The 25446-nt window shown below is 40.2% G+C and overlaps 2 protein-coding genes and 1 non-coding gene across 3 annotated transcripts in view; all 3 read left to right on the forward strand.

Annotated features, from left to right (window-relative positions):
• edl (ETS-domain lacking) overlaps positions 1–25446 on the forward strand; it is a 65012-nt gene that overhangs the window by 9224 nt on the left and 30342 nt on the right. Inside the window, exon 2 of the mRNA XM_066293013.1 lies at positions 4587–4699. The gene's annotated coding sequence lies outside the window, so the exon portion shown is untranslated. The remainder of the gene's footprint in view (positions 1–4586; positions 4700–25446) is intronic.
• Positions 1152–2994, forward strand: fj (four-jointed). The gene has a single exon (XM_066292811.1). The coding sequence runs from the start codon at positions 1310–1312 to the stop codon at positions 2639–2641; it is 1332 nt and encodes a 443-aa protein (XP_066148908.1). The 5' UTR covers positions 1152–1309; the 3' UTR covers positions 2642–2994.
• TRNAV-AAC (transfer RNA valine (anticodon AAC)) lies at positions 8120–8192 on the forward strand. Its single transcript has one exon. It is a non-coding gene; the product is annotated as a tRNA-Val (tRNA).

Genomic DNA, 25446 nt, shown 5'->3' on the forward strand with positions numbered 1-25446 from the left:
AGTAATCAAGAAAGAGTTGACACAAAAACCCCAGGATGCGCAATTATTTTTCAGTAGTTACTCCCACCTAAGTTCTGGAAATATCGTTTTCCCTCGATTTTTTTTAATCCACGGTGGAAGGGTTTCACTGACCCGCTGAAAACTCGCGCATCTGCGCACATTTCGAAACAAAAAGGAGTTTGAACGTCCGCTAAAAAAACAACTGCAACGGAAGACAAAATCGCGCGACGGTTTAATGCAAGAAAATATCTTAAATCCGCAAAAATCTACATTCGCCCTGCAGTGAACGAAATCATCTGCTAAACCTAAAAATATGAAAAATACAAAATCACGAAATTCCGTGTCCAACATTAATTAAACACTCCATACACGACGGATAAAAATCCTCTCGGAGGTTGAGAAGGGGAATGCCTGAGTGTTTCGTACAATTGAAATATCCCCCGTCTGTACGATTTTAGTTCACTCTTTATTTTCGTTTTTGTACTTTTTTCACCCTCAGATTATGAAGATGGTGACAGGTCTGCCACCGAAACCTTCGCCAAAGTTTTCGTCTGAGCGCCTCAGAACGAATTGGAAAATTAACTGAGAACGTTATTTTCAGTAAATTTTTTCACCTAAATGTTATTCTTAGTTAATTTTAACTGATAATAGTGCGCAACTCCGAGGCCCATTCTCTGTGAAATGCTCAGGTAATTTTGACTGAAGACAATGTGCAAAAAAAGAATTTAATCTCCCAGTCCCACGAATGGGTCTTGGATTGCTTCCTGATTGAGTCTAACAACCATCAGCTTAAACAGCCCATAACATCACTTTAATTGGGCAAATCAAAAGGGAAATTTCACGGTGACACCCATTTCGACCACAAAGCGGAAAAAAGCGTTAATCCACGGCCGAATCATGCTCCCATAGAACACACGGTCTTTGACATAAAAAATGTATCTTAGCAAACAAACCCCGCTTATTCCGTGTCAATTCTTCAGCGGACCGATCAAATCGAAAATACCATCTTCTCTGTCTACCAACCAGTCATCTTTTTCTCGATCTGGGTCTTCGCTGTCCTTGTCTTCACCGTCGGATTTGTCCGCAGCCTTCTTTTTCTTCTCAAATATGTCAGTTATGTATCCCACCACGGCTCAGTATTGTTAACCCGAGTCTATGTCTGGCCGTACCATGATGGGTATTCAGTGTATAAAAGACTCTCTTGAGAATTGGTCGGTTAGTTGGTGGTACGATCCGGCGCACACAAAAACGCGCTTCGCATCAACTCGTTTCAGTGAATAACTTTAAATGGTCCTGGTTGTAAGGGAAAATGACGTCTTACGTGAGTTTCGGCAGCGGAAAATCGGACAGATTTCCTCAGGTGTTGTGGGAAAAGCAGAAACTGCCGGCCTACAGGAACTTGTGCATGTTGAGTGCGGTGTTCGCATTTAGTGTGGGACTTACTATAGGGATCCTGATCCCGTTAATGTACTTTCACAACCATTATAGTGCCAAGAACTCGAGTTCTCTAGCTAGTCAAGAGGACCAAGTGGTGATACGGACTATTTTCGTCAACAACAGCTATGGATATCGAAGCAACAACCATTCGGTGCTTGCTGGGTACCCGACGGTGTCCTTCGTGGAATCCTCCAAATCCAACTCATCCCTGGATGAGACTGACAACGAACTTATCGAGGAGGGCATGTTTTGGGGGGAGAAAGTTGAGAAGGCTCTTCCCGAGGGCTATCGCGAGAAGAAACACACTATATGGTCCGACTATCTTAATCAAGCTGTTGCAATAAGGCTCGAAAATGGCTGTGGCAGAATGCAGAACCGCATGGTGACCTTCAAAGATGGCCTTAAGGGCTGTGTTAGATACAGGCAAAATACCGATCAAATCCAAGGAGAACTATTCAGCTTTTATTTGGCGCAAATCCTGGAGCTTCCCAACTTAGCTCCGAGCGCTGTAAGCGTTGTGGATTTATCCTCCCCATTGTGGAGCAATCTGCACAACGAAATTGCCTCAGCTCAGTGGAACTCCAACAGGCCAATAGTGCTGACTCAGTTTATCTCCAACTTAAATTCCGCTAACATACCCGCAATATTCAAACCTCTAGAGAGGCATTTGAACAAATTCGACGTGTTGAATATGTCCAGAAACAGTCTCCTAGACGACGGAGATTTGCTGAAGAGCTTGGTGGAGCTAGCTCAATGGTCGGACCTGATCATTTTCGACTATTTGACTGCCAATTTGGACCGGATCGTAAACAATCTGTACAACTACCAATGGAACGTCAACATCATGGACGCGCCAGCCCACAACCTGGCTAAAAAGACCGATAGTGATCTCTTGGTGTTCTTAGACAATGAATCGGGGCTGCTGCATGGCTACCGCCTGCTCAAAAAGTACGAGATCTATCACTCGATCTTGTTGGACAATTTGTGCGTGTTCCGGCGTAAAACTGCCAACATCATCAGGAAACTGAAGACCACGAGGAATATCGGGAGTTTGCTTCGAGACATGTTCGAAAAGCGAAACAGTGCGGCAGTGAAGGAGATTTTGCCGACTCTGCCTGACAAAAGTGTCAAGATCCTCAACGAGAGGATCGATCGGGTGCATCTGCAGATCGCCAAATGTAGAGCCACCTTCTCGAATACGTAGTAGTGGACAAGTGCCTTTAGGATCTTTTAATTGCAGTGTGAATGGTGCCAGAGTTCGTTTGTTAGTAGGTAATTTATTTATTTATTTGTTGACGTTAGGATTGATGCCATTATGACTCACTAAGGTGAGAGTGAGATACTAGTAGGATGTACATATCGTTAAATATTAGGACTTTGTTGAATTGTGATATTAAGTGATCCTATTGATTTGTGATCAGCCTTCTATAGTATGTACATTTTGTGATTTTATTAAATTATTACTTGTAAACCAAATAATGATTGTAAATATGTAAATTTTGTATAAAACAATCAGACGAGAGTTTTAAAGCAAAATAAAACCCATTTTTCATTCGACTGGAGGTGTTTTTTTGTTCACGATAGATTATACCCGCAGCAAATTATACGTGTAAAGCGTATAAAAATTATGACAAGGAAGAATTATCAACACGAAAACAGAAAATATAAATTACAGCCTTTCGAGGTTACAAAATATTCAAATTAATATTATTGTTCGGGCCAAAACTACATAAGCACGCTATAAAAAATGGCCAACAAGATAACATAATTTGGAAACATAAAAATGCAATTAACTTTGATCGGTGGTATTTATGCATTTGTCTTCTGGGATAGAGTTTATGACAGTGTTTGAATCTTAAGTGTTTTACTCTTACGCAATTAATTATTTATAGGGTGACCGAAACCTGAATATACACAAGGCCGACAGGATTCTGCAGTTCCCAAATCATTCAAAATGGTCACGATTCCGATTTTATTTTTGACCACTACCGCACGAGTTCTATGTTTTAAAGTCACATTTTATTTCCACGTTTATCACTACATTATTATTGTTCTTATTCCTACATTGTTACATTTACATTTACACGACTTTATTTAACTACGGCCGCGTACGCGTAAAGATTTATCATCTCGTCATAATCCTCCATGCGCCGTTTCCGATGCGAACACACTGTATGTTTGCCTGGTTCCCCTGATTGACATCGATATTGCAAAATAAAAATCCATTGCAGGCACCGTTTTGTAATAAAATTCTCCTTCAATTCTCTTGCCGTGCAGTTTGTACTACAAGTTAGGGGACGACTAAATGAAGGTTTAATGCTGATTTTTATCACAATATTTAATACCATACTGGATTTACCAAGATGGAGGTAAAAAGGGTGCCGATGTGCCACATAATTGACGAACGGAATATTATGATGTGCATGTCCATGTTGGCTCGTATCGGCAGCAAGGTAAATTGTAATTTCAAAACGCAAAAGTTTCGCCACTTGAAGACGCGTAAGTTTGAAAATCCGGCAACACGAGCCGCGCTTTGGCACGTTACGTCACGCAATTGAAGCCGTGCTAATTTTGAAATAAAAGAACGAGGCGTTGTTGCCTTTTTTTTTGAACACGTTCACGTTAGGGATTCGAATTCCGTGAAGGGCAAGAAAGTGCTCGACTGACCCGACCAGGGATTTTTGAAAAATTTTACCTGACCTGTACCGACGAACTTTTCCAGGAGACTCAAAAAGTCCGGATTTGAATCTGCGAAATGGCGGGACTGACAGTTATTTCCGAAACAAATTTTAAGTAGTCCGAATCGACACCCTTGAAAATTAGGAAAAGAGTCCGGATCGACGCAATCTACAACATTCAGGGGATTTAGAATAATCTGAACCGACTTGAGCAAATGCTCCCATAAAACGTAGCTCGTTCCATCGAGTCACTTGGGAGATTTTAGGCAACCCCGAATCCCTCTGGTCAAATCGGACCTGTTTTCCTTACGCTAACGGTTCCTCCTAATTGTACGCGGTACGTCCTGATAGGACCATATTTATTAGAGCTGATCATTCCCCTTCGTTCTACCTTTTGATCCACTTTGTTTTTAATTAACATTTCCATAGCTTTACTCGGAATGCTTTAAGTAACCCAAGTTATTATTCTAGAAATGTGAAGCGACCTGGATCGTCCCGAGTAGTGACCAGAACAACCCGAATTTTGTGATAACCGATCCCGAATGGCGAAAATTTGAAAATTTGCTTGGAAGACCAAAAATGCTGTAAGTTTGATAAATATGAGGATAAATTAATTCTGCATGTAAGCCTCCCATGCATGCCTTTCAAGTCTAGTAAGTCAGCTCACACTAGGTTTACCTCGAAGATAACAAAATGTTCTAAGTTTTGATCGCTTACTTAAAGCGTTTAAATCTTTGCGTGATTAGGTACTTCACGTAGCACCATGTGCCCACAAAATGAATACTTGAGTCTAATTGAAACAAATGTCTTTAGTAGTTACGCAATAGCGTAAATAACACTCGTATTTATTAACGTCCTTATACAAAAGTATTCCACAGCTCGTTCAGCTTTTTACAACCCACACAAACGTATCATTAACGTTAAATTGCATGTTATTATTTTAAACTCTAAATTACTACACAGAAAGCAAATTATAAAGTTGAATGGATCTTTACAGCATAAACTATAAAGCATTTTAGTATAGATAAAATTTTGATCCCTTATGGAAGATGGGTGTGTTAGCAGCAGAGATTTGGGAATGAGATGAAAGGGAGATAAACAAATAAACAAACCAGTGTCTCTCAAAAACAAAAAAAATATATATATATAATAAGGTACTAAACCTGCGGCCCATTTAATAAACATTTCCTCAATGACAATAATGGTCCGAAATCAGCACTAATAAGACCAAAACGTACGGGTCGGGCCGAATCGAGGGGCTCCTCATTTTTTTAAATCACAAAGAAATATAGATCGGAGCTGTCCCATTCAAAATAATCACCCTGTATTTTACGGAGGGCAATAATAATTATTGTTTTCTGCAAATTATATTTAAAGCATCTTTGTTGCGAATGAATTATGCTGCGGGTTCGGGTACCCCGCGGCTCGCCGAACGGGGTTTGAAAATAAAATTTTTCGAGCACAGAGGCGTGCGTACGTATCATATTTGGTTCGAAGATGCCGAGCATTGATACGGGTGTTGTCACCTTGAAGGGAGTGAGAAGACCTTTCTGTCGATAGAAACTATAGGGAAAAATATTATTTTTTAAAGAATGGTCATACGGCGTGAGTATGTGCGAAAAGTAGATATTTTAGTCGGTGTTGAAGGACTTTTACTTGCAAGGTAGAAGGTAAAAATCATAACAATGTGGGTTTCTTGACTGACTATTATCCATGTTCTAAGAGAGAGATAGAAAGAACGCGAGAGACAAGACAATACCTAAGACAATGTTTCTCTACCTTTTTTTTTAATTGTTACTGATACTTATTTTACTGAAGTAGGGTCTGAATGCAATTGACACATACGTCATATCTTGTGTCGTTATTTAAAAAGGTGTACCAGAAGAGGATGGTGAAATGCCGCGCAGCAGTTAACATGAGGTTTGACTCATAGACCAATACGAACAGTGGGTACTAATAAGAGTTTTAAGAGACAAAATTTCAGGTTTTTTTTTTAAGTTTGATTATATATAGTTTCGTTAATAATTTTTATATTCTCAGAAGTGTGTCAAGGAAACTAACTCTTTCTATCTCTTTTGAGCCAATTACGCGTTTTATTCAGATATACCTTATCAAAAATGCTGCGATAACAGCTTCAATTACATAATTATAGTATAAAAAATTCTTGGTTAAACCAACGAGGGAGCTTTCGCAGAAAAAATGCAATAAACTCTTGAAATTTGAGTACAACTTGTTGAAATGCTTTTTCGTTGAAAACATAGATGTTAAGACACCTGCCCCTGCCGATCAAACTTTGTCAAAAAATTTAATTGTAGAAATCCGGAGTAACTGCACAGATCTTCATTATTATCAATTGAAAAGTGCGTGCTGATGATAAGATAAACGTCACGTCGTACTGTAGGAAAATATCACATTGTTTTATTCAAAATTGAGTTGTTCGAGAGGTGTAGGACCAAAACCTTCATTTGCCGCATGCTTCAGGACGATATCAAATTTTTTCCAACAAAAGATTCTATCGGCGCCTATGTCAGAAGTCATGTGAAGACCATCCAGTTTTATTTTCGGTTCTCTCTTATGCTCACATATCATAAAATACGACTGGTACCCTGATCGTTTGAATGTCTCGCTGCATAGGTCATCTCCTTCTTTTTTACCCTTAATTGATCCAACTTAGTGGGGAGCTCTCCGAAATGTAGTTGTTAGAAACGTATTTTTGACACTTTTTCAGTCTTAAATTATGCTATTTGCCTATATTAATGGGTCTCGTTCCCAGGCAAAAAACATCGTTTTTTTTGTCAAATATTCGAATAGCACGGCCCTGGGATGGTAACTGTAAAAGAGCTGAGCCCATGAAAGACGCATACATTCAAATCAGGGTACAGTAAGTAGTTTCCTGGGCTCTTCACATAAACTCATTTTTACTATCAAATAAATTAACACTCCAACAAGCCTACGCCTATAATTTATCGACGCCATTTCGAGCTTATAGGTCTCCCAACATATATAGAAAACGGACAGTTAATCCTGAACATCTCGCATACCGGAAAACATTTTACTTATTCAAAACGTCTTTTTATCCAAAAATATACAATTTTTCGTCGTTCGTGCTCATCTGCGGTCGATATTTTGTCTATTTCATTAAATCGAAGCTTGTGTCCTGATTTATCTTAATGGACATTCACAAATATTCATAACTGTCACGAGTTGCGTCTTAGCAGTCCGACCACATATAAAGGAAAAAAACGGCACTTTTTCTAAGTGGGAAAATTCCTTTATCCTCAACAAGTGCTATTACCAATTTCCTAGAAAAACTTTACACTAGATAATAACAATAAAAATGTAACTGTAGCTCGGGTTTTGAATTCTTCACATTGCGAAACTCAGACCGGCGGTTTGAAAATTGATATTTGACTAACACAGATTAACAAAAACGTAACTATAAACCAGACGAGTTAGTTATTTTCAGGTAAACTTTGCGATTAAATTGCCATTAACAGCTTTTATTCCTCAAAAAATGCGCGATAGAATGATTTTTACAGGGACGTAGAAATCGCCTTTTCTGTGATTTTTGGCTGAAATAATTAGTATTTCTGTCCAGAAACCAGACGTCTAAATATGTTGAGCACAGACTGTCAACCAGGCATTGACCGAAAAGATGTTTAAATTATGTAAATCGGGAAACACATCTCTTATTCTAATCTATTCTATACGATTTCACATGTGCTTTGTCAGAATTAATAGGCTATTCATTTTGTTGATTTTCGGTCTTTCTGACAAATACTCTAAAACTTGGAGGCTTTCATTCGCCGCATAGTTGAAATTGATTCATAATATTTATTGTTCCGTCTAATTCACTCGCCAGAATCCGGCTCAATTCAAGCCGTTGTCCTTCTATGCGCGGTGAGTTTCTTAAAATAATTTTTCTTACAGTTTTTTTCGCATGTGCTACTTTTTGCCGCGTTTAGTATGTGCTTTTCATAATCATTGTCGAGACGATACGACATGTTTCCGTGGTGTAGTGGTTATCACATCCGCCTAACACGCGGAAGGCCCCCGGTTCGATCCCGGGCGGAAACAGAATGTTTTTTTTATTTCGATGTTTCTTTTGAGTTTGAACTTTTTTTTTTTTAATGTCACTTTAAACGATTTCAACTGAAATGCAAATAAAGAAATTCTTCGTAAATTACATTGATAATTGAATTTTAATGATAAAATTCCTTTCCAAGTTCAAAGAAATTTCTCTAGTACATAAATATGTATGTAGGTAGGTCTAACTATGTTCTACTGCCGGATTTTTCTGATGAAACCAACTACTCGCATTGGAACATAAAATTTGTAGATAATCGCTTCCAGAATAAACACGCAGGAGATAAAAAAAACTCCACAAATTGGCTCGGAACAAATATGTAACTGGAATACGGGTATTTAAAATTTAAATTGTGCTCATGTATTCGCATTAATCTTATTAAAAGCAGATATCGGAATTTATTTCCGAACGAAAGACAAATGGAGGAGGTTGAAAACAAAGTGTGTTCTGTGGAGATAAAAACTGTGAGATTAGAAGAAACAAGACATTTTTCAAATTTCAAGAATTATTCAGTAGTAGTATTAAGTTACCTTTTGATTGGTGTCTTTTGAACGTAATTGGATTTAACCTGATAGTGCGTGACCAAATCGTATGGGTAGGTCCGGCAGCCATCGAAACCGCGACCATAAATAAAGCCGACCAAACAAATTGGCCCAATAAAAGCGTAAAAACGCAAAAACCAGAAAACATTAATATCGACCATACAAACAACTGCAAAACTGCATGTAGTACCAGATACAAAACAAGTTTTTTTGTGTATTTAATTAGCATTTTATTTGGCGTTTAAGCAAAGCATCGTATCGAATTAGGCCGGTACCAGAGCCAGCGAAATTTAATTCATTATGTCCGTTCTTGGCGAGAAGTGCGAGGTTATACCGGGGTTAAAGCCATTTCGGCCCATCTTATTTTATGCAAATGTCCAACGGTGAAGCCTTTTTTGAGACCAGAAAGCAGTCTCCGCTATTAATATGAAGTCGTGCTCTTGGACCGAGTCGAATCAAATCAAAAGGAAATGAGAAAGAAGGTCATACATGTTCTAGAGAAGATAGAGAAGGGAGAATGAAGAGAAGGATGGATTTGATGCATCATCAGCTAATGCAGAGATTTGAAGACTGGGCACATATCTCTTGGGAGCAATGGATTAGCATGAATTCGACTTATATTCCTTATTATGTCAACGAGCAAAATGCCCTGATGGTAACATCAAGAACACTACGTTTTGACCCGAAGATGGATAAGAGGTTTTAGGGGAGAAGCTGTAAGGTTAGCAGTGTAGCCTTCGGCCCTTTTTATTTATCTATCGGTCTAATCTACAAATGTGGGCCCTAAGTCGAGCCTGGACACTTTTATGGGGGTCTAAAGTGAGGAGCATATAGTAAATGCACCAAAAACACGCACTGATGGTGAGTTTGGCAGCTCCGGGGTTCCTTTCTCCTTCGAGATGTTACGCCGTCACGTGGCATCGTTGAAGATTTTGTGGCTATTAAAATTGTCGATCGAACTTGACCAAAGTTATGCCCCAACAATGTCTGGTCGTTCATGAGCCTTACCAAACTGTTACCTATTATTTTCGATGGCCGCAAGATAAAGCGTCGCAGTCTCAAACCAGATTCACCATCCGATAAAGTTAATTTTCAGATACCGTTTTTTTCTAGGCACGCACTGGCCCCTTTCGTGAAAAACGTTTGGTCGGTATCCCCGAACTTTTTATACAGGGTGAGCCAGAAATAATGTGCCAACGCGAAACTGGAGATGCTAGACACCAAAATACTCGTGATCGAGCCCAACACGGCTGATACCAATGTCGCTAGGTTAAGGAACAGGGCATATCTAAAGCTTAAATTTTATTCTGAAAATTGACAGTTTTATATTTTCCGGTGTGAGATTTACAAATTTCGCGCTTAGTTTGACCTTACTCCTAGAGGGCGCTAGTTCCGCCGTATTTCTTCGATGTGTTAAGCCACGCTTAAAACAAGTCGAGGATTTAAAAGAACGCTGAATTCTACAGAGAAAATGTACTCTTGTTTAGGTCGTTGGCTTTTAAGTTATTTGCATTTAGAAGGTTTAATGTATTTTGCTATGATTCGTTTACCATTAAAAAGTAAAAAAGGTACGGGGAAGTAATCAACGCGGCAACAAATATCAATAACAATTATTGGTAGTAATGGTGATAACGAATTTGAAATCAAATGTCGGAAGCGTCCACCACTTGCCTCAGTACGCTTTAAAATACAATTTCTTAAATATCTCTGAATATTAAACAAAATTCCCCGATTGTTTTTAAAGAATTCGTGGTTTCTCGTATTATTGGCCGCAACAATTTGATAAATGTGGACAAAAGCTTACTTAGAAAAAAACAGTAATATGAGCAGCTGAAGAAAATCACAGCAAAATACATTGACCTTTTAAGTGCAAGTAAATTGAACACCGATAGATTTGGACGACATTCCCAAGAATACGTTTTCCTTGTTGAATTGATCGTTCTTCTAACTTCTCGATTTGTTTTAACCATACGATGGAGCTATCGCCCACCAGGAGCAATGTTAAAATAACCTTAAAATTCGTAATTCTCACACCGAAAAAAACATAAAACTATCAATTTTCGGATTTATGCTATGAAAATTTTCTTCATTATTTATACGTTTCAGAATAAAATTTTATGTTTGAACACGCTGTATCTCTTAAATCAGCAAAATCAGCCGCGTTGAGCTCAATCACTATATTTTGGTGTCTGGTATATCAAGTTTAGTGTTGGCCCATCCGCTCTGACTCGACCTGTATATCAAATGTTATTAATTATAAACGGACCCCGAAACGTTCAATTGCCAGCAACTCTCTAAGCCCATCAATTTCTCTTCCCGGCCGTGTACATACCTGAAATACAAGAAACATTTTTCGGTTCAGAAAGGCACCATGGAGCAACATTTTTTTCTTCATGGTTCAATTGTATAGTAGCGTTTTTATACCGCCGATGCTAACGGTATACTTCTTAAAACAATATTCGTTTATTATTAATAATCTAAATAGCGCAGAATGACAGCTGACCTCGACTGCGTTAGGAGAGTCCTTACCCGCTGATGCTGAAGAGTTTTTGGGCACTCACGTTAAACTGATAACCTTTCAAAAAGGACGGCTTGAGTCTCAACTGAGGCTTCCGGCTCAGTGCATTGATTTTGCGGAAGGAGAACGCCCCCAACTGCAAGGAACGTCTATATGAAGAATGATACAGAACGTGTCCCGATTTGAGAATGTTCGGCACTTCACGCATCACTTGACTCATGGGACATCAACAAGTGAACGTACACTGGCACCTGAAGTTGCAAAACTCTTTACAGATTGGGTGTATCTCTCCTCTCCTCTGATCATGCCATGGGAGGCGTATATTTCTTAACCTTGCACTTTGTGCAGATGCACGTGAATATGTCTTGGAACGATGTTCATTCTCGTAATTACCCTGGAATCGTCACCAGGGAGATTCCATCAGCCGTCTGGAAGCATCCCCACAGAAAGATATTCGCCGTTCTCGAGAATATTAATCAACCTCGAAGCCAAGCTGCAGGAAGATTGTTACTTCGTAACTTTAATTAATCAAAATTTCGGATATGAACGGTTTGGAAAGTCACTGTGAGACGCGGATCTGTCTTACTTGAAATGGAAAAATCCTTGGAAATTCGTTTAGATTTGCCAAACCTCGGAGATAAGCAGCTTACGCTGTGACTCGGCTTTAGTGTTGAAACGTGCATCTTTGGCAGGACTTTTCCGACCTCAGACAACGGAAATGATCGCTTTTTATCCTGCCATCGTTGTAGACTGGTCTTCAAGACAATTTGCTCACTTTCCATCCTTGGCTCACTCACGCTGATATCAGAAGTGGCGACGGTCTGCAGATTGGGTATGTCTCTCCTCTCTTCTGATCGCGCCCTAAAAAGCTTACTTGTTTAACCCTGCACTTTCTGCACCTGCGCATGGATACGTCTTGGACCCATCTCCGTCCTCATGCACTCGGACTATGAACCTGTATATTTTCTGCCCTAAATAGATATCTGACATTCGATCTGGTTTCCGTTAACTGACTCATTTAGTATTTAGTTATAAAACACGCGGTTTCAGAATTTATTCCCGCTGGTAAAATTATACTTCTAGACAAGCTCTCGTTACCCTACAAAACTGGTCTCAATTTAGGATTTATTTTTCTATCTGCCTTGCACATCAGGAAGTTGTGGATTCACAGAAATTAATTCTCACAATTAAGAGAGCTTTGTTCATGTCTGACTGCGAATGTCTTCGGATTTACTAAACATCAATACAAGACCCAGGTAAGAACGGTCGAATACACAATACACCAGCCACATTCATAATCTGTTTCCGGATAAACAGACCATTTAGGTGTGACCAACGATTTGCCGAATTTCTATAGGGGCCTTTCTTTGTGGAGGTGCGAAACTTTTTCTCGAAATTAATCCAGACGGACGCGGCATGGGCCATTAAAACCGAACAATAAACAAAGGTCCCCTTTTGGTCTTAAACAATACCCGGTATTAAAATGGGTGATTTAATCCTCTTATGTGGTGGTTCCAGCTCTTTTTAGAACCGTTTAAAGGCGCAAATTTGTAGAGATGTCGTGTTATGCACAATACAGTTTGCAGCACGAACTAGTCTAGAGGGGCCTTTTTGCGCGTAAGCATTTGCTAAGGAAGATATTTAACGAGATACGTCAAGCGAAGAGGGAAGAGAAATGGCGACTCTTCATATCATTCCTTTTCCTTTTCTCACTTTAGAGAATAACCTGCAGTTCGGCGAAAATCTGTTGGGAGTTTTCAACTTTTAAAGCCCAATGGTCTATCTTGCCTCTGAAGGCTGCAGAAACTTCCTCCTTGTGTACCCGGATTCGCTGAGCTGCTAGGGGAAAATTCGAAGCATTAAGTACGGGCGTTTCCTCATTTTCCGCCCTTTTCCTTCGCCCGCGCTACAACACTTTGTGCAGATGGCAGCACTACCGACGAAGTAACTGATTTATTTCAGTTTTCCAATCTTGGCTTTGACGCCCTGCATTTCGCAAACCGGCCACTTTTGGATTAGACAAATTAGGTTAAATCGTCGCGTTCTCGCCCCAGGGATATGTGCAGGATTTTGTACAGACCTTCTACAGACACCCAGTGTATCGAAATCATTCTTATCGATACGGTTGGTGGCGTTTCGAAACTTGCTCTTCGGCAGTCCTTTAGTCGAGCCCCGTTCTCTTCCAAGTGGGAAACTTGACTAGTGCCAAATTCGGAGGTACGAGCGGTTGCCTGGAAAAGGGGCGCGAGTGATACATCGATTTTCCAGGGATAAAACGTCCTTTTGAAATACGTTGGTGCTTAATGTACCGCTGTAAAAGCGACCAAATCTCCTGAAAGTGGCGACACCTGCGCGCCTCGTCCTAGTCTACGACCAACAGTAAATAAGGTAGATATATGTGTGCAGTAGATGATTGAAGCTACAATGGGCCTATTAAAAGCAAAATGACAACTCCGTGCGATTTTTTTTTATTACATAATAACCACATAAAGACTTATAATCGTTTGTCCCGGCGAGGCATATAAAGTTTCAAACGTAAGATATGCCAGTCACATGGCTTTATTAACCAGCAATAAATTTTCGCTTAAACGGTGTGCGCTTAACTGATTAATGAAATAAAAATGATGGCCTTTGGCTGCCTCCGAGGAAATATAAATTACTTAAGCCGTAAAGCTAGAAAAGACTAATCCCGTCAGAAGTGTTTTACGCATATCCAAACATTCGTTTCTGTTCCTCTCATTTTAGCTCTGAAACGAGAGTCTAATGGATATTTCTGAAAGTGCACGTTAAAAATTAATATTAGCCAATATATTAGAGCTTATAAATACCTCGAAGAAATCGACTCGAATTTTATTAAAGCGCCTTTACGACTAAAAACTGACCGTACCATAAATTACCGCTTAAATGCCCTAATCAAAGCAATCTAAAAATCTCGTTATTACATATGAAGAAATCAGATATCTAATGCCAAAAAGCAAGAAAAGGCATTTATGAGATGATTTTATGATTGGTCCATCAACTGCGGTCAATAAACGGATGTTTCTTAACAATAATAAATTGTCCCCCATCAGGATATAAAGTCCGGAGTTTTTATGGCGAAGTCGTAAAAATCCAATAAAATTAAGCGAATGTTTGCTAAAAGTTTTAAGCGTGTAATGCTCGACTACTTAACTTTTTATGGATTCCACCATTTTCCGATATATTTGCATAAAACCGAATTTTGATATTATCCTTAAAGTCATACATGCGCAGGAACCCTCGCATAAAACTTTTAGTGAGCAGTTTAATGGAAGTCGACAGATTTAATAGGCCATTATTTGCTCAACTCCCTTTCTCGTAATCTTCGCGGAGAAAGTACACAAAGAAATTCTAATTTTACAAGGCGCTTGTTAGTTCTCAAGTCGGGACGGAGGTTCCCATTCATAAATTACCAATTTTAAGTTTCCACCATTTAATTATCGCCTTTATTTATTGCCTGTCCGCGTCGGAAAAATGAATTGTTTATATTTTTCATATGTTTATATAATAACACACCAAAGCCGGCTTAATCGCGTGAGGCTGCCGATACTCCACTCACGTTAGATTCGTTTAACTGTGTTTTTGGATTTGATCCTCTGATGGATCTGGTTTTGGACATCAGTCAACTAACCTTGCGCGGCCTCTTTCTGCTCTCCAATTGCTCGGAATTCGACACTTATCACTCATTGTTCCAGCGCAATGAGGAGCACGAGCACGTGGCTGAATTTATTGCTTGTAGATAGGGGTAACGCGACGTGAGACACTAGTATGACTAGTTGATCGATGGTCTTCCCTCTAAAGGTACAAAACGGACAAGAAGTGACTAGATTGGGCGACGTAGAACAAGTTTAGGCACCACATCGAGTATTTATTTACGATTTTGTACATCTCCTTGAACCGCGCCTGCTAAATCATCTGCAGCACCTTATCACCAGATTGAACCTGACCCGACAATGATTATGAGAATGTTCGCTTTGTTCCTGTGGATTTCTATTTGGGTATGTTCCTTGGGATAATAACAATATCCATTTCTGGTAGACTGAAAACTTTTGAAAAAACCACCGAGCCATGACTGTGTTGTACGAACTTGGCTCCGCATGAGCTTTGGGCATGGTTTACTTAATCGGTAATTTATGTAACGCTAAATTGAAAAACCAACGTATTTGCATTACAAAACCGCTATTGAAGACGAACATGGTAGCCTTTCCGGCATATTTTCACATTGGACGTAATCCGATATTTAAAAGTGATATTAGGTTGTTAGAAACTAGTCCGGGGGTCTATGACATATTCACACGGATATAATTACAAAGAGGGAGAATTCTAACGGGGCAGCTGGTCGATTTAAACAAGTTTGGTCGTGTTCAGGTTAAAAAATGTTGCGCTTCACGAACTAAAATGGCTCAGCTTGAAATCCTGCAATTTCCTAATTTTTGACGCTCTCGACGTACTTTGCATAGCTGTTGGATTTGCTTTGCAAGAGTACATGAGGGTTGGAACAACAAGAGACTACTTACACGAACTAGGTGTACCCAGTATTTCCACGCATACATGAAGTCGATTTTTATTCATGAACCTTCCTTTCTTTCCTGGAAAAAGTGAATGCTTGTCTTGAATTTCTAACTCCGCAAGTAATTTCCTTAGTTGACATAAAGTGAAGGCATTTAACTTGAGCAAGAATTGAATATAATAGAACATTTGAAGTGGTCTCTGTTTATTTTAAGTTTTTTCTCGTGCATTCATATGCAAGACAAGAATTTGGCATTATTAAGCAAAGTATTGCTCAACGCAACACATTAAAATTTAATCGAAGCGCCTTTTCCTATGTATTTTACACATATTAAGTAGGCGATAAAAAATTGATTTCGTCTGTCGAAATTTGTAATCGCCACCACTGTGTCACGCTCTCATCGCCCGTCGCAGCATACAACACCGAAGCTGCTCCCTGATTGTATGGTCTTCGCCGTTTATACTTGAGGTAGATAAAGACCGAAAATGAGATCGTCCTCCTGTTGCTCTTGCGCGATATATTCCAAGGGCTTCTGGATACGATCATCCAGAGCTAACGTCCTTGTCTTAGATATCGATTAAAAGAGTTTTGTGCTAGTTGAGTGATTGCAGCTAAATAGAAAAGAGTTTGCGCGTGTAAGTCTTTGGGTTTAATGCCTGTGTTGCATATTTATGCGTAAACTCCCACCATCGAGAAGATCACTGGCATCAATACCGAAACAATACCCTTTACCATGCATGGAACGAGTCCGTGTATAAACCCCGGATCTACAAGGAAGAATTTCGCACTACCAAGAAAGTTTACGCGAAATATTTACTGCGGGATCGACACTTGAATAAGCCATAATAAAACCGCAGGATAATACCGAACAGAACAAATGAGATTCTTTAACGAAATACCGCCATTACAAGGGTATTTTAGTCAATAATTAATGTTGCTTTGCATTCAATAACAGAGAGCCTCACTATATTTTGACTCTTGGTCATTCAGGGGGCTTTGGCAATACGTTAAGCCGTCAAATAAAAGTCTTTAACTTACACCGTGTTAACATTTTTATTGGCCGTTTTGAAATTAACAGCAAACCCGTACTCGAGCCAGGGTCGGACTCGGTTAAAAATGGTGCCGGATTAAAAACGGTCTTTAAAGACCATAAATACACGTAGTTAGCGAAAACCGCTCGCTCGTAAGTGCAAATATAAATCGCGTATCGTTAAAAATAATAACGATATTGCGGATCGCTTTGTTCCAGTCAATACTTAAGAGCTTTGGACCAGGAGCAATAACTCAAAAGGTCGTCCGTCGGGTATCTTACTTTAATGTAAACGATGTACTGTCTTGGGTTTTTGAACGGCGCGTGTAATTGGTTCCCTAAATAAAATAAATGAAATATTAAGGAACCATTGGTGGTTTTATTGATATAAATCGTTTTTGGACCATTGAGCTTGTAGTGATAAAAATCGGCCGAGCCGGTCGAATGAACGACAAATATGACCCTTGAGCCTCAGATGTAGCCCTCCGTTAACTTGTGCTGATATGAATGTTCGCAAATTATTATTAGATGCAGACTCGCGTCAGGTAGTGTCGAAGCCGTTTAGAGTGAATCGTCACATGAACAATTTTTGAATAATTGCCGCCAACCGACGCGTCCAAGTCAGCGGACAGTGAAGTCCGCCAATTGACCCCCGAGAAGTCTTAAACCCAGAAAATTATCACTAGAAATAGCTAAGAAAGAGTTCCGAGCAACGTCTGAACATGGGAATTGCAAAGAGGTGTAATCAGTTCCACCACAGACAGTACAGAAACAAATAATGATGGTTTGAGGCTCTTCGGGGGTTATCACGCTCTGAATACATATCCGAGTTTTTTAATCGCGATCTTTACATAGACTCCGAAACCTGACCTTCTTTTTGAGGCTTCAGCTTTGGATTGAGGTTTGAACCGCACCCGAAGTGGCGATCTAGGTTGAACCTCAGATTGGAGTTTAAAATTAACTGAATATGGCCGCCAGAGGATGCCAATGTAGTGGAACCTTCGGCGAGAAGATAATTAAGAGGCCAATACCTACTTTGACTTTATCGTTTCTATGGAAACTGTGTGATAGGAAAAATGACCAGTAATTTCAGGTGGATGTGGGTTTCAGGCATGACATGTATTCTTCGTTATGTTTGTCTCTAATTTGGCCTCGTAGCCTCTCGGGTAGGAGGACCTCCTGCAGTCACCCAAAATCGATGTTTCCCTACAGTTTCATTCTGTTGCTTCTTCTTTCAGCCGTCGCTGAAGACATATTTGGGCTGAGATTTTCCACTAGGAGTCGCTCAGCAACGTCTCTTTTTTAGCCATCTTTGCTACTTCAACTGGCCCAAAACTTACCCGCGTTAATGGAAGTTTATCAGAAACCATAACCGAGAAGAGAGGAAAAAAACAATTTGAATTTAATGAAAGGTGGGCCCCAACAGTGTGGGACTCCTTCATCACTCTAGTCAACATGAAGATAATTTTTCTATTGTCTTATTTCCGACGCCAACTGATGGGTTCATTAAACTAAATTACAATGAATGTGCCATATTATTTGAGAGGAAAAAATTAAAAGAAACAAACAACGCCCAGATGAAAAATGTCACGGCGCACGTGTAACAATGGAAATCAAATAATCCTATTAAATCTATTATAATAAATTTGAATAATCTATACGACCATAAATTCTCCATATTGCTAAATGTTAAGCAGCATTAACGTGCTTATGTATTAGGCGGCCATTGTGTATAAATTTCTCTTCGGGAGATTATTATTACGGGTCGGCGTCGGCAACTTATTTATGCAATCTGAGAACTTGAATATTGAATATTTAAAGGGCTTATGCCCAGTACCAGATGCTCAATCAAACATTCTACCAAATGGTAGCGGCGATTATCAAGCGGAAAACGACAAGACCGCCTCCGCAAACGCTCGTTCGCCATAGAGAAACATCGGGGAAGAGGACTTCAGTGCGATCCCTTGTTCTGGAACTATATCCAACCAAAAATCTCTCGCTTAAACGAAACGCAGTTCCACGTCATACGAAATTGCACTTTTATCTTGGCCTGGAGAACCGCATATAGGCCCGCAAAAAAGAGAACCCCTTGTCCATTCACAGACCTTTAAATTTATGTTTAATTAGTGATGGTACACGTGTAAGCCAACGTTGGATCGAATATTTATATGTAATTGTGATGATCGTTTAAGCAATAAATTATAATGTTAAATGGGTTATTGATGAGATCTTTGACGCTCCCAAGATCATTAAGTTTCCTTCGATAGATTTTCAAAGAAATTTTGACTTAGTGCATTGAGACAAATTAAACTCCTCAGCACTGATGGCTATCTGACGATGAAGGTGAGTCAGTTCCAGCGGCGCGGAGTGCCTACGTTTCAGTCATTTTTCTCGAATTATCTTCAGGGAAATCAGTCAACTCCTCAACGCAAGACAGACGGCGATTACTGGGGGCAAACAATCGGCCGCGTTATTTGTCCGAGAAATACGAGGCCGTTTCGATAAGCGAGAAGAATTTGCATTAGCGGCGAAGAATAGAGTTTCGCCTTCATAAAGTGTATAGGGCCTTATATGGTGAATCGGCCAAAATATAGTGACTTGGAGCACTATGAGTGAAGACTGAGAAGTCACCAATAATTCGAGACCTTGGCAGGCTGTGCTATTCGATTCAACAAGACAGAGTCACTTTTTCGTGGACTCTTCACGTGTAGACTGGGGAAGAACGGTACAGGAATGACCTAGTATGCTAAATCTCGAATTGGTCAATACAGGAAGCGAAAGAGAACCAGTCTCATTTTACAGCGACGGACCCAGGGGTAAGTGGGCCTCGATTCGTGACAAATTCGTGTCTCGGGGCCCCGCAGCCGCAGAACCGAATTGTCCGACTACAAACAAAAACGTATCTGGTCGACTATATCCGGAAGCCCTCGGATTAGGTCGCACGAGAGTGACAAGAAAAGGATCTTATTTTCAGTCTTTATCTATCTCAAGTATAAGCAATGAAGGCTGCATGAACAGGGAGCAGCTTTGACTTTGCAAGCTGCGATGGATGATGAGAGCGTGACACAGTGGTAGTAATTACAAATTTTGAAAGACAAAGAAAATTTTTGGGTTGCTTAGGGCCAAGTCGTTCATTCTTTGGAAATTATCTGTTGTTAACGTTGACAGCACTAAGGGCCATTTTTGTAACTGTTCGATGATGACCAGCGAACGCGATTGGTTGATAGAGGGATCGATTCGATATAAATTTTCATTTCCGAAAACCCTGATTATCTACTGTCCTTGCGGGAACGTTGCATGGAAAGGTGAGATCAAAGCAACTGCAGCTGAAACGCGTAAAGCCCCATATCGCTAGACGTTAAGGGCCCCCAGGAAGGTTCTTGTAATGGCTCTATAGCAAATAAGTCAAATCTGACACTATACCACGTTTTTATTTTTTTAGTATCCGCAGTTCACAAAAAAATAATTCTTATCCGGCGCCTTCAAGGTTGGTTCCTTTGGGCAGATGACACTCCACAAGTCAAACAACGTCTGGCTTGGAAATTTCCCTAGTCAATGGTTCATCAACCATTTTTTGACCACACAGACATCTTGGTTTCAAAAACTCGGAAGACACTGATATCTCTGTGGTTCTTTGCCCAATAAGTTACGTCGAATTGGTTACGTAAGCTTGACTGGTGCAAAACAATAAACAATCTGGCGAAAACAATGGTCCATTCTGTGTTTCGTGTGTCCAAATTCGTGAAAGGTTCTTTATTAATATTCGCAGTTCTTTATTTACTCGTTTGGTTCTTTTGTTGTGGAGAGCGGTGACTATGCGTTTTTCTTCATTAAAATTTTTCTCGTCGATGAAAAATTGGAGATTTCAGCACGTATCTTCGGCACCATTAGCATTATTTGCAGAACCATTTAACATAGATTACAAGGGCGCTGTTGCAACAAAGGAAACTGGACACCCAGTACCTCGAATTGCCAACAGTTTACAAATAATCCGTCGATAAGAGCGTTGTGCAAAAGAACTCGAGTTCAAACGTATTATTTGTCTTTGTCATTTGTATGTTGGAGGTATACAGGGTGGCCGTTTCTGGAGCTCAACTATGGGGGTTTTAAGGACCATAAAAAATACGAGGTTGTGCAAATTTGGATGAAATTGTTGAGTTGCGCGTTGAAGGACATGCGGCTTGAAAATGAAAAAAAAAGTTTTTCGGAAGTTTTCAAAAAAAAACAAAAAAAAATTCGGAATCAACTTGGCAGGGTAGACAGTTTAAAATTCATTTTAAGCAGGTGTGAAATATTTCCTGCCAGAGTTATTTCAAACAATAGAGACATAGGTTGGCCTGCACGACGACCACATCTTTACCCATTAGCCTATTATTTATGGAGAACTATGAAAGACTTCATTTATAAATCAGTACCCATCGATATTAACGAGCTGCGAAGAGAGATCATCACAGCTTTACAGGCCAAAATAAGTCGAAGGGACGTTTTAAGGTCAATGCAAAATTTAAAGAGATACACCGAGGCGTGCTCGGAAGCGGAAGGGGAACCGTTCGGGTACTTTCACAGTTTCCTTTATGTATTTTTTGCCCATTTTATTTCCGCGACACCCTTGGCAAAAACCACTAGAAAAAACAAAGTTGATGGTGCTTGCCGATGGGCGGAATGTCGCATTTCAAATGTGATATCGCCACGTGACAGTGGAGGGAAAGTTGCAGTGATGAAATCTGGAAGTCGGCACATGCCCGAATTCCAAATTACGCAACCTTGCTCCAATTTAATTGACCTCGGATCTTTTACGTTGACCGAGATCTCCGTTGTTGAGCTAAAGAAACGGACACCCTGTATAAAGGCTTTTAGCGTTCTATATCAGCCCAGCCAGTTTAAAACGCCTTATCGAACTCGGACCTACCAATTCTGACAAGATAAATAATTATGTATGAACAGCTTGTATTAAAAAATAACACTGTTAACGCCCACGGTCGACATGTGTAGGGACTGGGTGTACCTTTAATATTGTGACTTAATTAAACTTACAGGAGTTTTTATTGTGGTGGCGAATTAATCCCGTGAGTTTTCCTCACGTTTCGCCCTCACACGGCATGAAACCCTTCGCCGCGTTCCTTAGCGTCTTCCAAGTCAGCCTTTATTAAATTATAAATACCGAATTCAACATCATCAAACAAAACTGACTTTTAAGAAGCTTACGCCTCAGGAGCCCTGCGAGAGTAAGGTGAATAAACCTTTTTGGGCCCAGCTTGTATACCCTTCGCTGGATTTTTCAATTTTGACCCGTCATCTTGCAATATTTTCCATTGTAAGAGTCCTTATTCTGCCTTCGATAGCCTCATTAAGATATTTTCATTCATCGAGGCGGAATTAGCTCGAAAACAATTATAATGTACAGAGATGTACGACGCACACTTAAACACAATGAAAATGAAGAAATACCGAATTTCAATGTCGAGGATGGTAGCAACAGGAGTCGAAAAACAAGGATAGCAATAAACCTTGCACCGTCTTCAGGTCTTTAAACCTCTTAAAATCGGCTAATTAATTATGATAAGTAGAAGCAGATGAATTCCGGCCGATATTAATCAAAACAAGCACGTTTGCCGGACCCCGCATGCCGTATTGTCAAAAAGTGCACCATCAAATATTTCAAATGAGTTCATACCGGGGCAAAAAAAAGATCTTCGATATTATTTTAGATCTTGGCATTTTTCAGGCAGTGGTGTAGATGTGTACTGTCCGAGCCAATGAGATCAAAGTGGTCAAATGAGTGACTTTAGGGACGTGCAAAGTCGCATTTTTTCATCGCAAGAAACCAGTTGTCAGCTACTCTTTCTTATGGAATGGGCTGAGAAAAAAGGTGAACGGAAGCGGTCAGTAAGACGTAAATCAGTTCATGTTTTGGTGCCGTCTGTTGCATGAGGTTCTGATTCGAGTTTATCATCATCATCTTCTCAGTCGATTCGCGAAATGTTGGGTGCTGAAATTTGCTGATCTACGCAACTCAAAAAGTAAATTGTAGAAAGCCGAAGCTAAAGTTTTATTCGGCAAAATCCGCGAATAAATAACTCGAATGAATCGCTTCTTTACAGGGTGTGTAAAATTAAAAACTGTATATTGAACGATTTTTTTCTAAGCTTCAACGCCCCGCATTTCGGAAACGGGGCGATTCCGGACACGCGTTTGTGCAGGCTGTTTCTTAATTTCGTCTCGAGGAATATCTTCTTTAATTTGCTCATGTCTCCACGGAACGCCCTGTATCATCAATTAAACTTCTTTGTTTTACACAATGGCTTTAAAAAGCTATTTTTATCGCACTAAAGAACTAATTTCAAAGGATCGGACTTGCAGTATAATTGCTCACAGAAAATCGTGAGGAAGAATCATCTAGTTCCAATGTCTGAGGGCGATTTTATATTATGATTTCTCGCTGGATCCTAGTGCGCTCCACTTGTCCGTGGCGCCAGGCGTCTTTGCACAGGACAATAGTTTTCCTATTTTCTCTACATGTTTCTGTCCCGTAACCAACGATTGTATCATGGCCGTATGCATTATTAAAGCGTAGGTCCCCGAACGAGTTATTGGTCAGACAAGGTTTTGACTGTTTTTGTATTGTTTGTTAAATCTCGGAAACGAAACCTAACAACGTTGTTGACGGCACGTCAAAAGTCTCGAATGATATCAACTGTTTTTTCCATTCGATTGAATTTGCCGTTCTTACCATTTCCGAGATGACGATAGTAAACAAATTCGAATAAAGCACCCTGTATGGCAAGGCGCCCAGAACCATCCCTACCCCTCAACAAGCCGGCCATACACCTGCGCCAGATTATGCGAGCATTGTGCTCACGCAGGTACCCGTGGCGTTCATATGCACGAAGGGTTCTTTTGACGTACAAACATTTTCATGAGTGTACTGGGAAGGAGCGTCAAGATTCCGAATTCTATCGGAGGTTGATTCGCACAGTCCGCACTGTAGAGGCGCAAAAATTATCCCACGAAACATCGTATCGCAACACCGTCGGGCAATATTTTCCTGTTACGCATCGATATTACAGAACACCGTCGCGTAAAAGAATAAAATTACGGGGATCTGTCCAGTCATGCAAAGAAGTGGCGCAACACCACCGCGCATCGTTTCTTTGACATGATGGCGAAATACCGACGGGACGCCTCGATGTTACAATGTTGCGATCCAGGTTACGATACAATGGTATGCGACGCTGTTACACACCGCCGTCCGTACATGTTACGACCCGATGTTCTGTTGCATTTCCCTACGCGCCTTTACGTTGTACGTTACGGTGTGTTATGCGTAACAGAGCATCGTCACGTATCATGTCAGCAGACCCCACTGGCGATCCATCGAAATCAATAGAGTGAAATTTCGCAGATGCATCCAGACATGCAAAGAATTATTGCGGCACCAGCGCGTATCGTTTCTTTAATGTGATTGCGAATTGCGGACAAGCGACGGGACACTTCGATGTTGCGATACGGAGCTACGGAGTACCGTTCGTGTCTGTTGCAATACGATGTTCTGTTGCATGTCTGCAGACGTCTTTAGGATGTGTCAAGAATTAGCGGCGATGTCATGCTGATGCGCGACGATCAGTCGTCGCGTATCTTGCGCATCAGCGTAACATGCTAATGTTCCATCTAACTGAAAACGTGGTTCCAGAAGTGGTTTCTTCAGTTTCTCAGATCGAGGATTTAAATTTGATGAAGATTGAAAGTTAATCCATGGTAAAAACCTCACAAAGTTGATATCCATTTCCATCCAGTTCATCAGATTTATTTCACCCTTTCCCTTCATTTCCAAATTCTCCCTTCCACCCTTTCAAAATTAAGGTGCATTACTAACTTCAAGCCTCATTTCGAACTCTCAAATGACAAAACAAGGGTCCTATATTAACGTCTTCGCATGTGTATATGCATATATTGTCTCTGCAGACTCAAGTATCAAAGAGCTCGGTCCGAAGGATTTTGAGAAAATATAATTATAGACCATATTTAATTACGTATCGCATCATTGCCCAGAGTTAGGCATGCGCTATCGCTGCATAAACTTATAAGATTAAACAACCCAAAAACTATGCAATTTTACTATAGATAATTAAATGTAAACGTGGGCCCCTTTTTCGACGTAGTTACATGATACATCAAAATAAAAGCAGGGTCTTATTCAAAATTTTAAAGTTTTTCCCATTTTTCGATGCCCAAGCTGGCTCTCTTTTTGTGGACACCCTGTAGAAAATATTGGACTAAGCCTGGTAACATCCTAACATATGAACTTTCCACAATGCTGTGAGAAAAAATGAGTTGCAAAATACCTTTCCATTTGTTAACAACTTGCAATTCTGCAGGCATCTACATCTATCAAGTGGCCCCAAGGCTCTTGTCCAACCACTAAATTCTCGTAACTATGCTGTTCATAATTTTCCCAAATCGTCTAATAACCGTTCCCGGAGGGACACCTTGTATAACGTCCAATCACCCGATTTAAGCGAAGAACAACGCTTACGCTCCTATCAGACCTTCCACCATTTGCCTCTCGCTCTTGGAACCTTCAAGAAACATAACTTTCCAATCGGACATGTGTAAGGCGAATTAAGGT

The sequence above is a fragment of the Euwallacea fornicatus genome, chromosome 18, assembly GCF_040115645.1.
Source record: "Euwallacea fornicatus isolate EFF26 chromosome 18, ASM4011564v1, whole genome shotgun sequence".
Taxonomy (NCBI): Eukaryota; Metazoa; Arthropoda; class Insecta; order Coleoptera; family Curculionidae; genus Euwallacea; species Euwallacea fornicatus.

What these genes read in the sequence shown, in the direction of transcription:
- fj (XM_066292811.1), top strand. Translation starts at nt 1,310, where the DNA reads ATGACGTCTTACGTGAGTTTCGGCAGCGGAAAATCGGACAGATTTCCT.